Source organism: Homarus americanus, unplaced genomic scaffold (genome assembly GCF_018991925.1).
Source record: "Homarus americanus isolate GMGI-L3 unplaced genomic scaffold, GMGI_Hamer_2.0 scaffold51458, whole genome shotgun sequence".
NCBI classification, from domain to species: domain Eukaryota; kingdom Metazoa; phylum Arthropoda; class Malacostraca; order Decapoda; family Nephropidae; genus Homarus; species Homarus americanus.
The window spans coordinates 230,214-246,143 of record NW_024755315.1 but is presented as its reverse complement, the minus strand read 5'-3'; the positions used below and the strand labels follow the sequence as shown (position 1 = coordinate 246,143).

Here is a 15,930-nt window from a genome sequence, read left to right as displayed (position 1 = left end):
TAAGTGAGTCAGTTGTACACGTCCTGACATCACCACTTAGGAGTAAAACTAAAACAAAACTCCATCTCTGTGTCGGGAAACTGAAGTCAGACACGTCCTGACATCACCACCAAATACCTCTAAAAATGTATCCTTCCCTGTGAGGACCTTGAGCAGAAACATTGCTCCTGGAGTAGCCCGTCAGCCGAGTCAGCACCGAATTTCCCTCTCATACTTGAAACTCAATTAAATTCTTTTCTATCTCCCTTGATGGGCGGCCACGGTGGGGGCTAATTAGTTCTCTCGAGTGGCGGGGATAAATTAGAAAGTGGTGGGGATGTTTTTCTTCTTCTTCTTCATATGTTTATACGAGGGAGCTAAGATTGTCTCTCTCTCTCTCTCTCTCTCTCTCTCTCTCTCTCTCTCTCTCTCTCTCTCTCTCTCTCTCTCTCTCTCTCTCTCTCTCTCGCGTATGCTTTTGGTTTGATTAGGTTAGGTTAGGTTAGATTGAGGTTTATTATAACTATAACCGCCAGTCAGGCGGTTAAGGATATTTAGACTCTTCACGTAGTACTTGAACATTATAATTCGGTCAAACCTGTTGAATACAATTCATTTAGTATTTCAAATAAGTCAGACATAGGCACTCCTACATAAATGTTTAATCCAATATACTGTATATATACATAACAATCATGGCTATGTAATTAGTCTAATCTTAACACTTACAATGAGTACTCAATTTGCCATATTTTTATATTGTCACACTGATAAATGATGCAATGGACACAGTCTACCTGTGTACACAATAAGTACTAGTTAAACTTACGTGTTGAAAGTCTAGAGAGAAGCCAGGGTAGGTGTTGACTCTAAGATATGGGTAGCTATACTGAAATGCCCACCCTATAGCCTGGTCCCCTGGCTGGTCAGCTATGGCTGAGTCAGGTGATTATAATTATACATAAACAAACTCCCTTCACACCCTCCAACCTCCTTCTGGGCCTCTCATCTCCACCATCTCAACACTCTACACACTGTATACGGGCAGGCACACCCAATAAACATGACATGACTTACAGCCGAACATAATGATTGTTTGTGTGTCATCCTACTCATTACTGCTTGCGGTAACATTAACTGAGACTTAATTGATCAGCAACTCAGTCTTTCAGTCTTTACATTTCAAGACTGGGATAGAAAGGGTCTTAGTGTAGGGGTGAGAGTGTATCATTCAGAGGGACACAGGTAAGCTCAGGTAAAAGCAGGAGACTTGGTAGTTGTGTTTATTCATAGTACGTGGTATATAATTCACATCACCTGGAGATTAGACACTCCAGCTCATTCACTTGAAGATGATGATGATGAGTAAACACCCTAGCGCTATTTTGGGGTTAGCGTAGGGTAGTGTTTTGTTGGGTTGGGGTAGGTTAGGTTGGGTTAGGTTAGGGTTGGTTGGAATAATGTTTGGGTAGGTTAGTGTTAGGGTAAGTTAGTGTTAGGGTAGGTTAGTGTAAGGGTGGTTAATCTTCAGCTTAGGAACCGGTTTGACCTGATCTTCTCTAGCGTACCGGGTCAGTCGTTGAGGAGCCGGTTTGACTTGACCTCTAGCGTACTGGGTCAACACTTTCTGGACCTGGTAACCAAACATCTCCAGGTCGAGTTTGTATAGGTCGAGGACTTGAGCCAACAGGGAGGGGGGGACGCTGAGGTAGTACCGTAAGGTCGAGTTCTTGAGCAGAGACGTCGACTCCTCCTTCCACGACAATGCTGACGAAGACGAAGGCGATGACGACGGTGATGTATCATTGTCGTCGCTCCTGTAGGTGTGTTTGGAAGTTGGGGTTAGTTGGGGACAAGGACTTTATCTGTCCATCAATCATCCTTCCATCCATCTATCTGTCTATGTATCCTCCCTTCTTTATAACTTCCATCCAGCCATTTATCTCTATTTTCCTATCCTTCCACAACTACCTATCACAACCACACCCCCTACCACAACCACACCCACTACCACAACCACACCCCCTACCACAACCACACCCCCTACCACAACCACACCCCCTACCACAACCACACCCCTGCACTACCACAACCCCCCCTCCCACAAGCACCCAACATCATGATACAACACAACTCACTTCACATTGCGTCTCATCTGTAGGTCGAGAGAGGTGATGTTAAGGTCTCTTGAGAGATACTGTAGGTCCTCTATAAAAGTCTCTAGCCTCAGGACGTACTTGTAGGCGACGTGGCAGGGGGAACACACACTGAGGAGCCTCATCCAGTGTGGGTTTGCAAGAGTGTGTTGGTGGTGGTTTTTCAGCACATAGCGTAGGAAGTCGTTGAAGGTGATGTAGGGTGTTGGTTTGGTTATATTTAAGGCTTTTAGTAATGGTCTCCAGAAGTACCTGTGGTGAGGGGGGGGGGGAGAGTTTTCGATGTTGTAATTTTTTTTTTAATGTTCTGCTTCACCACAGCCTACTACCTAGCTTCTACAACCCTACTACAACTTCTACAACAACTCTTACCTGAAGCATTTGGTGCCGTGTGAACCTGGTGGTAAGCTCCGTCCACCTAAGTACTTATCCCTGTAGACTGAGAGGAGACGCTCTAGTGGGTGTCTTGAGGTGATGACGGTGTTGGCAGTGCGGAGGTGGTGGCTGGTTCCTATCTTCCCGAGTACCTTCCTGATGGTGGTGATGATGGGGGAGAGGTGGTGAGGGGCGTACTCAGGTAAATATTCTGTGTAAGTATGGAAGGTGTGGTAAAGTATAGCAAGAGGAAACATTTATAAATATTTTCTTTCCATATAAACGGTACACACACTCTCTCTCTCTCTCTCTCTCTCTCTCTCTCTCTCTCTCTCTCTCTCTCTAACTTACTGAGACTTGATGAAGCTCTTCCAGTAGTCCGTGTGCAGGTTCCTCGCGTCATGGGGGAAAACTCCTCGAAACGTGAGCAGGTGACCAAACCAGGTAGACGAAGCCACCTGGAATAATCCAATTAGCCTAGGTAAATCAGGTGGTGAGGTATTCTAGGTGGTCTGAAGTGATTTGGGTGGGGTAGGTGAGTTAGATTGATATACAGAATCACATGAAGTTAATTAGAACGATTGGACTCAGGTGAATAAGGTAAATTTACAGAAACGTGACTTCACCAGGTTAGGTTAGGTTAGAGGTTACCTGGAGGAAATGAACTTGATTTGTGAGTAGTACAGGTGTGTGGTTGAGGGGACATATGGCGTTATATACGAGTACATATATGTAGAGCTGAGACCAGGTAAGTGAGCACACCTGAGGCAGATGTCTGGGTTTATATAAAGGTACGACTAATGAGCGTATTACCTGGTCACGTTTTGGGTGAGAGAGACAGGCAGATAGACGGCCAGGGGACACATAATAGATAGAGACATATAGACAGGCAGATAATAGATAGAAAGACAGACAGATAGGCAGGCATAAAATATAGATAAAATTGATAGGTAGACAGATGGAGAGAGAGAAAGGGGTGGATAGATAGATAGATAGATAGAGTTGTTGTAGTTGTAATATCCTTAATGGTACCGGAAGTTTAATGTTAGTCGCCTGAATATTAGTTAATTGAATAGTTGTGATGAAGTTACACACACACACACACACACACACACACACGCGCACACTATCGTGAAATATTTATCGTGATATTTGGCTGAAATATGTTGAGAGGTAAAACGTGTAGTGGTGTCATTACTTCTGTTTCTGAGTGGTTAATCTCTCTCTCTCTCTCTCTCTCTCTCTCTCTCTCTCTCTCTCTCTTACCTTGGGAGCGACGCACACCATCAGGTTGTACCTGGAGGAGTAGTACAAAAACTTCCAGCTGGTGGTCTTGAGGCTCTGGCCAGCATCACCGTACATAGCACACACCTCCTTCACCCTCCTGGCTCTCTCCCACAACCTACTGCCCACCCTCGAGTACCAGGCGTCGTCTAGGCCACTGTCAGATGTCCTTGTCGACCCTTCATCCTCCACCTTATTATTAGTATTGTTGTTATTATTATATATTTGCTCCTTCTCTTGGATATTCTTCTCGATCCGGTAGTGTAAGGTTTTGTTCAAGATTCTGTTTGAGGTGGTCCTTGAAGGCTTATCCACGCTGCTGTCATAGGTCGTCCTCCAAGAGTCATTTACGCTGCTACCAGGAGTCGTCCTCCAAGAGTCATTTACGCTGCTACCAGGAGTCGTCCTCCAAGACTCATTTACGCTGCTGTCAGAGGTCGTCATCGATGACTCATTTACGGCGCTGTTAGAGGTCGTCTTTGAAGGCTCATCCTCGACCCTGTCTCGGGTGGTAAGCTGTCGTGGCGTCGGAACAGTTTTTGTTGTTGATACTGCTACTTCGTCCGTATCCTTATGGGTGTCCTTTTCATCTTCAGGGAACCTAATGGAGTCCTCATCACCTCCACCGTCCGTAGGGGAGTCCTTTTCACTTCCACTGTCCGTATGGGTGTCCGTAGAGGAGTCCTCATTACCTTCATCGTCCGTAGGGGAGTCCTTTTCACTTCCACCGTCCGTATGGGTGTCCGTAAGGGTGCTGGTTTCATCCCTGGCGGTGGTAGGAAGGTAGAGGTCGGTTGTCTGTGGGAGGTGTTGAGAGGGGGCGAGGCAGTGGCTGAGGTAGAGAGTGGAGAAGGCGATGGCGAGCAGCAGCATCAGGAAGGTCACCATTGGTACACTCGTGGCCATGGTGTCAACTACTGTCTGCCCAATATACTGCACTTCTGGAACCTCGAAATTCTTTTCTCCTTTCACTTCTTTCTTTCTTTTTTTTACTGTTGTCCTTTGCTTTATTTTTCTCTTTCTTCTACTTTCCTTATCCTTCTCCTTTATTCGCTCTCTTTTATATTTTCTGCTTTCTTTATCACTTTCTTTCTTTTCTCTTACTCCTGTTTTTCCTTTCTTTGTCTTTATCTTTCTTTCCCTTCTTCCACCGTCCTTCTTCCTTCCTCTCTTATAAATTATAGGAGATAGATAAATAGATTGATTGATAGATAGATTGATAGATAGATAGATAAAGAGATAGAGAGAGAGAGGGAAGGGGTCAGTTATGTGCAAGAGCCGATAATGTCCTTCTATCTCTTAAAGAAACAAAAACAATTAATGGCTTTATAAACACAAGAGGCGCCAGCACCTTCACTATGGGGACGCCAGCCACTCTTATACTGTGTGTCTTATTTGGATAACGCCAGACAGTGGTTAAATGCCCCTCCCCCACCCCCACCCCCAATCTCTCTCTCTCTCTCTCTCTCTTGTCGTATATCTGCTCTATTATCAGTGTCTTTATTCTTGTCTTTATTGTATTATTTTTTTTTACTTGCTCCTCTCTGATGATGTTTTTGTTGTTGTTAATTGTTGTTCCTGTTCTTTAGTCGGTGTTTATTCTTCTTCCTGTGGTGTTTGTTTGGTTTTGTTTGTTTTGATTTCTGTTATCGTGGTGTCCTTCTCTTACTCATATTTATCTTTTTTTCTTCTGTATTCATTCCTTTCCTCACTCGTATTCATTCCTTTCCTCGCTCGTATTCATTCCTTTCCTCACCTGTATTCACTCCTTTCCTCACTCGTATTCATTCCTTTCCTCACCTGTATCCCTCTTTCCACTCCCTTTCCTCACCTGTATTCCTCCTTTCCTCACCTGTATCCTCCTTTCCCTCCTTTCCTCACCTGTATTCACTCTTTCCTCACCTGCTTATCCTCCTTTCCTCACCTGTATTCACTCCTTTCCTCACCTGTATTCCTCCTTTCCTCACCATATTCCTCCTTTCCTCACCTGTATTCCTCCTTTCCTCACTCTGTATTCACTCCTTTCCTCACCTGTATTCATTCCTTTCCTCACCTGTATTCATTCCTTTCCTCACCTGTATTCACTCCTTTCCTCACCTGTATTCACTCCTTTCCTCACCTGTATTCACTCCTTTCCTCACCTGTATTCATTCCTTTCCTCACCTGTATCCACTCCTTTCCTCACCTGTATTCACTCCTTTCCTCACCTGTATTCACTCCTTTCCTCACCTGTATCCACTCCTTTCCTCACCTGTATCCACTTGAACCTCCTCTCTTCGCTACCGATCTATCAAGAGCATTGGACTGCTGGCTGGTCTACATCACACTGTTGCTCGGCGGTAAAGTAAGCAAGTGTGTTTCCTGAGGTTGTTATTGTGTCGGTTGTGAGTTGTACCGAGTTGTATTAAGTTCACATGTGTAACTTTTCCTCTCTTTAGTTCCAAGTTGTGTTGTGGTTGTTGAGGGACAGGGGTGTTATGTTGGAGGTTGGGAGGGAGGTGGTGTGGCTTGGAGGGGGAGCTAGACTGTGTTTGTGTCTGTATGTTGGAGGTTGAGTGGGAGGTGGTGTGGCTTGGAGGGGGAGCTAGGCTGTCTCACGTCACTTTCTCACGTACTGCCTCACGTCACTACCTCACGTCACTGCCTCACGTCACTACTTCACGGCACTGCCTCACTTCACTGCTTCACGTCACTACCTCACTTCACTGCCTCACTTCACTGCCTCATTTCACTGTCTCACGTGCTGCCTCACGTTACTACCTCACTGCACTGCCTCACTTCACTGTCTCACGTCACTACCTCACTGCACTGCCTCACTTCACTGTCTCATCCACAGTCCTTTAACTTTTAACCTGGTATTGTGGTTAGTAAGTTCCTCACTTAGATGGTGAGTTTAAGTTAGGTTAGGTTAGGTTACCTTACCTTACCTTACCTTACCCTTAATGTCACAACTATTTTTCCAATCACTTGTCACTTCCAGGTAAGATACAGTACGTGTGTGACCACCAGAGAGGCAAAGAGAGGCAGAGAGGGGAAGGTGGGCAGGTGGGCGGAGGCAGAGAGGGGAAGGGGGGCAGGTGGGCGGAGGAGGGGGAGGGGCACTGTATACAAAATCAAAGCCTCCTCACATCGAACTGAACTCCAGTATTTCTGTATCACTATTATGCTGACTGTCTGATAATTCTTCGTCACATTTCGGGCCGCCAGGAAAAGGTCTAAACGCTATGGAGCGAAGCGGAGGAGGAGGAGGAGCAAGTGTCACTGAATTACACTAAGCAGCCGTTCTAGTGAGAGTGTGGTGGTGGTGGTGGTGGTGGTGGTGGTCATTAAATTGACGTGTGTGTATAGTGCACCGTGATGGTAAATTATGGCAGTTTATAGGTGTGTGTGTGTGTGTGTGTGTGTGTGTGTGTGTGAGAGAGAGAGAGAGAGAGAGACGCTTTTCTTCATGAGGGAAAGAATACCTGCTTTCTTTCTCTCCTAACAACATGCAACAGATCGGTAACCTTTTCAGTCGTCCTCTAAGCGCTCTATCAAAAAGCTTTAGGTTCTCCCGAGCTTCACACCTGTGCGGGCAGCAAGGTGGACTTTAATCAGGTGGATCAGGTAATTTGTGACTCCATGCTGTATGTATTTACACAAGTGTTCTAATATTTGAAAGGGTATGGGATCCGGTTAGGTGATATGTTGACAAATATGTTTTTTTTAAGGTCGTTGATTATATGTTCAAAGTCCGCGTGTTATATGGACTAAAAATGAAGTATATGGTACCTCGTGTTTCATACCAGCTGGATTCGGTAAAATGCTGCTGACACCACATATGAGGCACGGGCAGTTCCCAATGAGGTTCACGGCGCCATCAGCTCGATGAACAGGCTTTGTGTGAAATATAACAGAGTCTAGTACTGCTTTTAGTGTCCTTGTGGGTTGGTCGGTTGCGTTCCCTAGTCCCACCCAGTAGGTCGAGGGTTCGATTCCTGGCTGGTGAGGTCGTTGATTATATATATATATATATATATATATATATTTTATTTTGATAAAATCACACGGGAAAAGGGAAACAACGCCCCGTGTGATTTTATCAAGATTTATCTTATCCACGTTTTCATTGTGATCTACATGAAATATATATATATATATATATATATATATATATATATATATATATATATATATATATATATATATATATATATATATATATATATATATGCTGATAACCACAAGGAAAGAAGAAAACACGAAGTTCCCAAAGCGCTTTCGTGTAATTACATCTTCAGGGGTGAGTACAGACTAAAGAGAATACAAAACAAGGTGTATATATACAGAGGAGGGTGAGACAGGTCCACAATGGTCAGGTATTAGGTAATGACCCTACTAATCTTTAAATAGCACCGCAACGGTCGGTAGTCAGGTCAGAGGGTAAGGTGACCCAACCTTCTCACCTGGTTACAAATCTTCTTAATTACAAAATTGTCCAGTTTGTACATGCCATTACTCAGATTCATGTTGAATGCTTCTGTATGTTTACATAAGAACATAAGAACATAAGAATGGAGGAAACTGCAGCGGGCCTATTGGCCCATACTGGGCAGTCCCGTTTACACCCAACCCCTATTGCTCATACAAGCATCCAACCCATGTTTGAAGCTATTCAGCATATTAGAGTTAATGATGATATTTGGTAACTTGTTCCAGTCATCCACTACTCTGTTTCCAAACCAGTGTTTACCTATTTCACGCCCAAATCTAAATTTGTCTAATTTAAAACCATTGTTACGTGTTCGCTCCTGGTTGGATAGTTTGAGTACCTTTGTAATGTCCCCTTTGTTTAGCCCTGACTTCCACTTAAACACCTCTATCAGGTCGCCCCTCGCTCTACGTCTCTCGAGGGAGTGCAAATTAAGATGCTTTAACCTGTCTCTATACTCAAGGTTCCTAATTCCCGGGATTAGTCTTGTCATTCTCCTCTGAATTCTTTCCAATGATTCTATATCCATCCTGTAATACGGTGACCAGAAATGAACTGCGTAATCCAGGTGTGGTCTCACAAGCTCAAGATACAGTTTTAGGATGACCTCGCTAGTCTTGTAACTAACACTCCTTTGTATGAACCCAAGTACTTTATTAGCCTTGTTAAGAGCAAAAACACATTGTTTACTTGGCTTAAGGTTCCTACTTATCATTACTCCTAAATCTCTCTCGCAGTCGGATTTCTCTATGGCATCGTTGTTCATCTGGTATCTGGTTTCCCTGCTTACATCTCCTATACTGAGTACTTTACATTTGTTCACGTTGAATTTCATCTGCCATTTTTCAGACCATTCGAAATTTTTTTTTAGATCTTCCTGTACCTTTGCGGAGCCCTCGTCAGATTTAATAACACGTCCTATTTTAGTGTCATCAGCAAATTTACTTATATTGCTGTCTATGCCGATATCTATGTCGTTTATGTATATAATAAATAATAATGGTCCAAGTACTGAGCCTTGGGGAACTCCACTTCTGACGTTGCTCCAATGGGACTTAGTGCCGTTAATGCTCACTCGCTGTTTCCTGTCCTGTAACCACGCCCTAATCCATTTAAGGATGTTACCTTTGAAGCCATGTGCTTCTACCTTTCTAATTAGTCTTTCGTGGGGGACTCTGTCGAAGGCTTTGCTAAAGTCGAGATATACCACATCATAATTGTGCCCCTCGTCCACCGATTCGAAAACTGATGAAAAGAATGTTAATAGATTAGTTAGGCAAGAACGTCCGCTTGTGAAGCCATGCTGGGAATCATTGATCAATCGGTGCTTCTCCAGGTGATTTCGTATAAAGTTTGAAATGATTGCTTCCAGTAATTTGCTTACTATTGATGTTAGACTGATTGGGCGGTAGTTAGAGGATAGTGATCTGTCCCCCTTCTTGAAAATCGGTATTACATTCGCTATCCTCCAGGATTCTGGTACTACACCTGCCTTTAAGGACATGTTAAACAACTTTAATGAGACTAGATTCTATGATGTTCCTACTATCAATTAAATTACAAGGTAATATTGAGGAGGCATTATCCCAGTCAATGCAATGCTTGTTATCCCTCAAATGAACAAACAGAGCATTGGATTCCTGGCCTGTCCTAACACTATACTAATGTTGCTTAAGTCTAGTTACAAGATCTTTACCTGTCTGGCCTAAGTAAAACATATTACATTCCTTACAAGGAACTTTATAAATGCAACCAATTGTGTTGTTGGGGGAGTTCTTGATTAACATTTCCCCATATTTCGTTCAATATATTTTTAATGATTTATGGGAAGATTTTTCATTATATTTCGTCCAATTTTTTATTTTATCGTTGTAACATTTAATTCGCTTTTTTTACAAGATGTGGAAAAGAGTTTGTTTATTTATTTGTTTATTTATGCTAATTTATACCCGGCGTCTTGATGTGTGTTTTTCTAAGTTGTAATTGAATGAAAGAAAGAAGTTAGTGACGTTGTTTATACATTTAATTAACTATGTCTTAATGAGGTCACCTACCCCCCTAATGAGGTCACCTACCCCCCCTGTATGTTAACCTGCACTACACACCTGGTCTACATTAACCTACACTACACACCTGACCTACATTATCCTACACTACACACCTGACCTACATTAACCTACACTACACACCTGACCTACATTATCCTACACTACACACCTGACCTACATTATCCCAGGTTCCTCAGGGTGACAGCACGTTAACCACCTTGTGTGCGGGTTCCCCCCTCACCTGAATAAAACCGTGTGGCGTTAACCAATTAAAATAGTGATGGGATTAACCCTCTCATTGTGTACAGTTGATTGGTTAAATACGCCATCCGGATCAAGAGTTTATTCCTGTCTCTCTCCCTTCCCCTCCCATTCTCCCTCTTCTCTCCCCTACCATTCTCTCCCATCCACCTCCCCTCCTCTCCCTTCACCTTCATTCCCCTCCCCACCGCCCCCACCCTCCCCCACCCCACCCTTCTTGTTGAATTAGCAATATCATTATTCGAGGCAATTTACGTGTTTCTCACAGAACGTATACCAGTGTGTGTGTCGCCAAGAGTGTGTTGGACGAGGAGGAGGTGTTTGAGGTGGGTGGTTGCTGGTGACGAGGAGAGAGTGTGTGTGTGTGGGGTCGCTGGTCCACACCCTCTTAGACACCATTTATGAAGGAAAATATATTCTCTTTGTATGTTGAGATGTTGTTGATGCTGAGGTGCGTGGAGTGAGCCTTTATTGACGAGCTGGACTACACACCCACACCAGCGGAAATTTGAAGGAAAGTTTTCTCTCTCTCTCTCTCTCTCTCTTCTCTCTCTCTCTCTTCTCTCTTCTCTCTCTCTCTCTCTCTCTCTCTCTCTCTCTCTCTCTCTCTCTCTCTCTCTCTCTCTCTCTCTCTCTCTCTCTCTCTCTCTCGTGTTGACCAACAATGTAATTTAATTTAATCTCAATGGGAAAGTTGATGGAAATTCTCTAATATATTCGTCTAATTTGCATAATTGATGTGCACTAATTGTGAAAAGAATAACACTGGTTACCTCTATACTTCGGACAACATGTTAGGGTGTTTCACTACTCTCTTGTGTAAAAAAAACATTCAGCAAAACTTCTATTTAACGGACTATAGTGAAAGTCCGTTATATTGAGGGTCCATTTGATGTGAAACCTCCATTTAACGGACTATATGCAGAGGAAAGTCCGTTGTATCGAAGCTCCGTTAGATGGAGAGAGAGAAGTCCGTTATATGGAGGTTTTACTGTTGACGGATAAAAAAATAATAATTTCTTTTGTCGATTTGTGTAATTTGCTCAACAGGTTTACGGTGTTACGAGGGCACAGTGGGAGGTCTTACCTGGGGGTGAGGACCAACACGGTGAATTATATTGCATTAATCTGCCGGGAAAAGTCGAGTGTGTTTTATGTGTCGTGAATTTACAGCTTCAGTGCCCAGATTTTGAAGGGTTGTATGTGTGAAAATCTGGGACATTCAGATTTTAAAATGGTTGTGTATGAAACTCTGGGCATTATTTATGATTTAAAATGATTTACTTGATATTTATTTTTTTACGCCATAATATTTTTAAATCTGATAATTGGATTTAGTTCGACCTTAATTTAATCCTGACGGTCTAATGAAACGATAGCTGGTAAAATATTGGTGTGTGTGTGTGTGTGGAAAAGGCGAGCGAAGGTTCGTCTGGCGTAGTTTTCTGAAGCGATGCTGAATGCTCGTGTTGTCTATGGTTTTTTTTGCTTAGTTATTCTTAAAAATGCGCTATTATGTGTGAATGACAAGCCAAGGATCGTCTGTCGCAATTTCCACATTACTCGTCATGGCTGGGTGGAAGGGGAACGCCAGGCGATGCTGAATGCTCTTGGTGGCGTTAATATGAGGAGGGACAAAGAGGAGCGTGGCTTTGTGTGCGGTCTCAGACTCTCATTACCCCAAGACGACATCAATAGACCTGACCTGACCTGACTGACTGACGGCTGACTCAACCTACACCTGACCTTCTGCTGGTGAAGGGTGGGAAGGAGGAGGTGGCAGGGAGGAGGGTAGCAAGGAGGGGGAGGAGGGAGAGAGAGAGAGAGTCAGGCAGACAATGAGGGAGGGTAGCAAGGAGGGAGGGTGGAAAGCCAGGGGAAGGCAGGCAGAGAGAGGGTAGCAAGGAGGGAGGGGAGGAGGGAGGGAGTGAGGAGGGCAGCAAGGAGGGAGGAGTGAGGGAGGGTAGCAAGGAGGGAGGGAGGGTAGCAAGAGGGAGGGAGGAGGGAGGGTAGCAAGGGAGGAGGGAGGAGGGAGGTAGCAAGGAGGGGGGAGTGAGGAGGGTAGCAAGGAGGAGGAAGGGTGCTTTGTGCTGTGGGAGGGAAGGCACTAAAGAGAGAGGAGGGTGAAGTGGGGAGGTGAGAGAGGGGTTGAGTGGAAGAAGAGAGGGAGAGAAGGAGGTGTGGAGAGAGAGGGAGGGAGGAGGGAGTAGAAGGACTAGGAGCGTGAATAGAGACCAGAGAGTCGGAAGGAGAGAGGGGAGGAGGAGGGAGGAGAGAGAATGAGAGAGAGGGGGGAGAGGAGGAGAGGGTGAGCAGAAGGTAGGAAGGGGTGGGTGGAGGGAGAAAGGAGGGAAGAGAGAGATGAAGAAGGGAGGAAGAGGAGGAGGGAGTTGTAGGAGCCAAGAAGAGTGGGAGGAAGGGGGTGGGGGAAGATAGAGATTAAGAGAGGGAGGGGGGAAAGGGAGAGGAGGATTAAGTGAGTAGAAAGCAGGGAGGGTGGGAGGGGAGGCGGGTGGGTATTAAAGAGAGGAAATGAGGATAAAATAAAGAAGGAAGAGAAGAAACACGATAAACGGAAGAAGAAGAAGAAGAAAATAGTAAACAACAATAATAATAATATCAGCAATAACACTAATGACTGTCACTTAAATTACTCACAAAAATTACACAAAATAAATTACCACATAACACTCATTAGCAACCATTGCGGGGGGGGGGGTCGAACTAAATTAATACTCAGCTTTAGTTATTGAGAGTTGTTGAGAGGTAAATAGTGTGTATTTCCCGTTCGCGTCGGAAGGAAGTTAATTGAGCTCAGGTAAACAGAGTCACAGAGTCACACACGTTCATTTACAACACTTACCTGGAGATGTGGAAACGTGTATAATAATAATAATAATAATAATAATAATAATAATAATAATAATAATAATAATAAAAACTTGGTGACTTGGTTCAGATAATTTAATATTCATGACAGGAAATAATTAAGAAAGAATTAATTAACGATATTATTATTATTACCCAACAGAATAATCACCTTTACCTACAGTTGTAATATTTTTCTTCATTACAAATATCTGTTGATTTATTTTGTTACTAATAAATATCAAGAAGTTTATATTTATCTACAAGAAAATAATACAATTGGGAGGAGTCTAAACGCTTGGCTGGGTCACTTGTTGTCATGCCTCTCAGAAGCTCTCTCTCTCTCTCTCTCTCTCTCTCTCTCTCTCTCTCTGTGACGCCATTAAGTGCAAGCTTTGTGGGTTGGTTGTTGGATTGATGGATGGGTGGATGTTGGATGATGTGTTGGTTGGTGGATGGATGGATGTTGGATGATAAATGGATAGAGAGGATTGATGTGTTGGATGGATGGATGATTAATGTGTTGGTTGGTGGATGGATGGAATTGATGATGGATGATAGGTGGTTAATTAATTAATGGATGAATGGATGGATTGTTGATGGTTGGAAGAATGATTTTTTTTCTGGATAATGAATGGCTGTTAATGTCTGGCTGTTGGATGGATGGAGTTGATGGATTTGGATGGATGGATGATGGATGGAATGGATGAATGAGTTGACCTTTAAACTCTGTAGAAGGCGTAGACACGGACCACGACCCAGGTCTTTGACTAAACTAATTGATTACGTCTCTTGATTATACACCAGACGGCTGACTCATCCCCTACGTTGTGTGTGTGTGTGTGTGTGTGTGTGTCCATCACCCCGTAAAAAGAGAGATGCGTGAATGAATGGATGGGTTGATGGATGAATGGATAGATAGATAGATAGATAGATAGATAGATAGATAGATAAATCGACAAACAGACGGACTGATGAATGGAACAAATACGAGTAGTTGTTCGGTCGTGTGAGAGATAAACAGAACCGTCACACACACACACACACACACACACACACACACACACACACACACATTCAGTCTTCACAACATGTTGAAAGGTAAACAGATAGTTTTCCTCCTCTTCACTCCTCCGCTCTGCTTCCTCCTCCTCCTCTGCTTCCTGACATAGACACACTGGCCAATTCACCGAGTTCTCTCGAGTGTTTCCGCCTTTTATACTCTGTGACATCAAGCTCCCATCCCCTCACTCGCCCATTCCCCATCCCCTCATCCTACTCCTCCCGACTCCACACTTTTTTTTTAGAGAGAGGTGGAGGAAGAAACTTATAGCTTGGAAATTGAAGAAATTTAGGAAGAGATAAGAGAGGGCGGGCTGTGGGTTAGCTGAGCTAATAGTGTGTTGGGGTTTTGTCATGAGTTAGTTATTGCCCGTTGACACAGGCACTGGACAGCCTACCCTATCACATTTGTGGGTGTTTTGAGGGCCTTATTTCATATTCCGCCGACCCTACTGGCGGATGCTGGTCTAAGGAGGTTGTCTATAGCCTGGCCGTATAGATGGTAATGAACCAGTTGAGGTTTGGTAAATCTTTGGGAACAATGTATGGTTGTTGTCTGGTGGGAGTCTTTGAAGGAGTTCTTGCTCTGATCGTTCTATCTTTTGCCAGACTCTGCTGGCCAGGGTGTGCAGTTGCTGGTTGATGGATTTTATTCTCAGGTCTCTGTGTATCTCGGCTGTGGTTCTGGTGAAGGGGTATCTTTCACCTGTGACGAATCTTAGGGCTTCATTTTGGACCAACTGTAATTTTAATAATTGTTGGTGCTCATGGTATGAAGAGGTACTGCTAGGTAAGGTACTCCCCCATCCCATCCTACCCCACCCACCCCCACCCATCCTCCCTCCCGACCCTCCCACTCCCTCCCACCCCACACCTCCCGTCCCCAAAAATGGGTCTTACGTTACAGAATACTGGTAGTTATAGCAGCTCTTTATCTCCGACTGTATTGTGCGAGAAGGTTAATTGTGTGGTTTGGTATCCTTGCATTGTGTTTTCTCCATCCTTTGGACTTTATGATGGTGTTGTGGTTAGGTTAGGTTAGGTTAGGTTAGGTTAGGTTACGTTAGGTTTGCCGTGGTGTGGGTTGAAAATGGGAGTCTGACCTGTGATTGATAATGATGTGTATATCGCCTCTGTGTTGAAGATTGATATATCACCTTGTGGAGTTGAAGAAATAATGAGGATTGATACTGGATGACTTAGCACTCGATAGGATAACGCCCCCCCCCCCTGAGTATGATGACTTAATCCCTTGAGTATGATGACCTAATCCCTTGAGTACGATGACTTTACCCCTTGAGTACGATGACTTAACCTCTTGAGTATGATGACTTAATCCCTTGAGTATGGTGACCTAATCCCTTGAGTACGATGACTTAACCCCTAGAGTACGATGACTTAACCTCTTGAGTATGATGACTAAATC

General features: G+C 43.9%; 2 protein-coding genes across 2 annotated transcripts in view; one reads left to right on the top strand and one right to left on the bottom strand.

Moving 5' to 3' along the window:
- Window positions 1-15,930, top strand: part of LOC121856497 (histamine H1 receptor-like) — a 262,478-nt gene that overhangs the window by 36,197 nt on the left and 210,351 nt on the right. The window lies entirely within an intron of this gene.
- On the bottom strand, window positions 1,412-4,827 carry LOC121856498. Its single transcript, XM_042352091.1, has 5 exons — window positions 3,777-4,827; window positions 2,862-2,968; window positions 2,508-2,666; window positions 2,118-2,387; window positions 1,412-1,796 (listed from the first exon to the last, which is right to left on the bottom strand). The coding sequence occupies exons 1-5, from the start codon at window positions 4,698-4,700 to the stop codon at window positions 1,475-1,477; spliced, it is 1,782 nt and encodes a 593-aa protein (XP_042208025.1). The 5' UTR covers window positions 4,701-4,827; the 3' UTR covers window positions 1,412-1,474.

Coding starts and splice junctions, on each gene's coding strand:
- LOC121856498 (XM_042352091.1), bottom strand. CDS start 4,700: ATGGCCACGAGTGTACCAATGGTGACCTTCCTGATGCTGCTGCTCGCC. Junction 2,969..3,776: donor TGGTGTGCGTCGCTCCCAAG/GTAAGAGAGAGA, acceptor GGATTATTCCAG/GTGGCTTCGTCTACCTGGTT. Junction 2,388..2,507: donor CACGGCACCAAATGCTTCAG/GTAAGAGTTGTT, acceptor CCCTCACCACAG/GTACTTCTGGAGACCATTAC.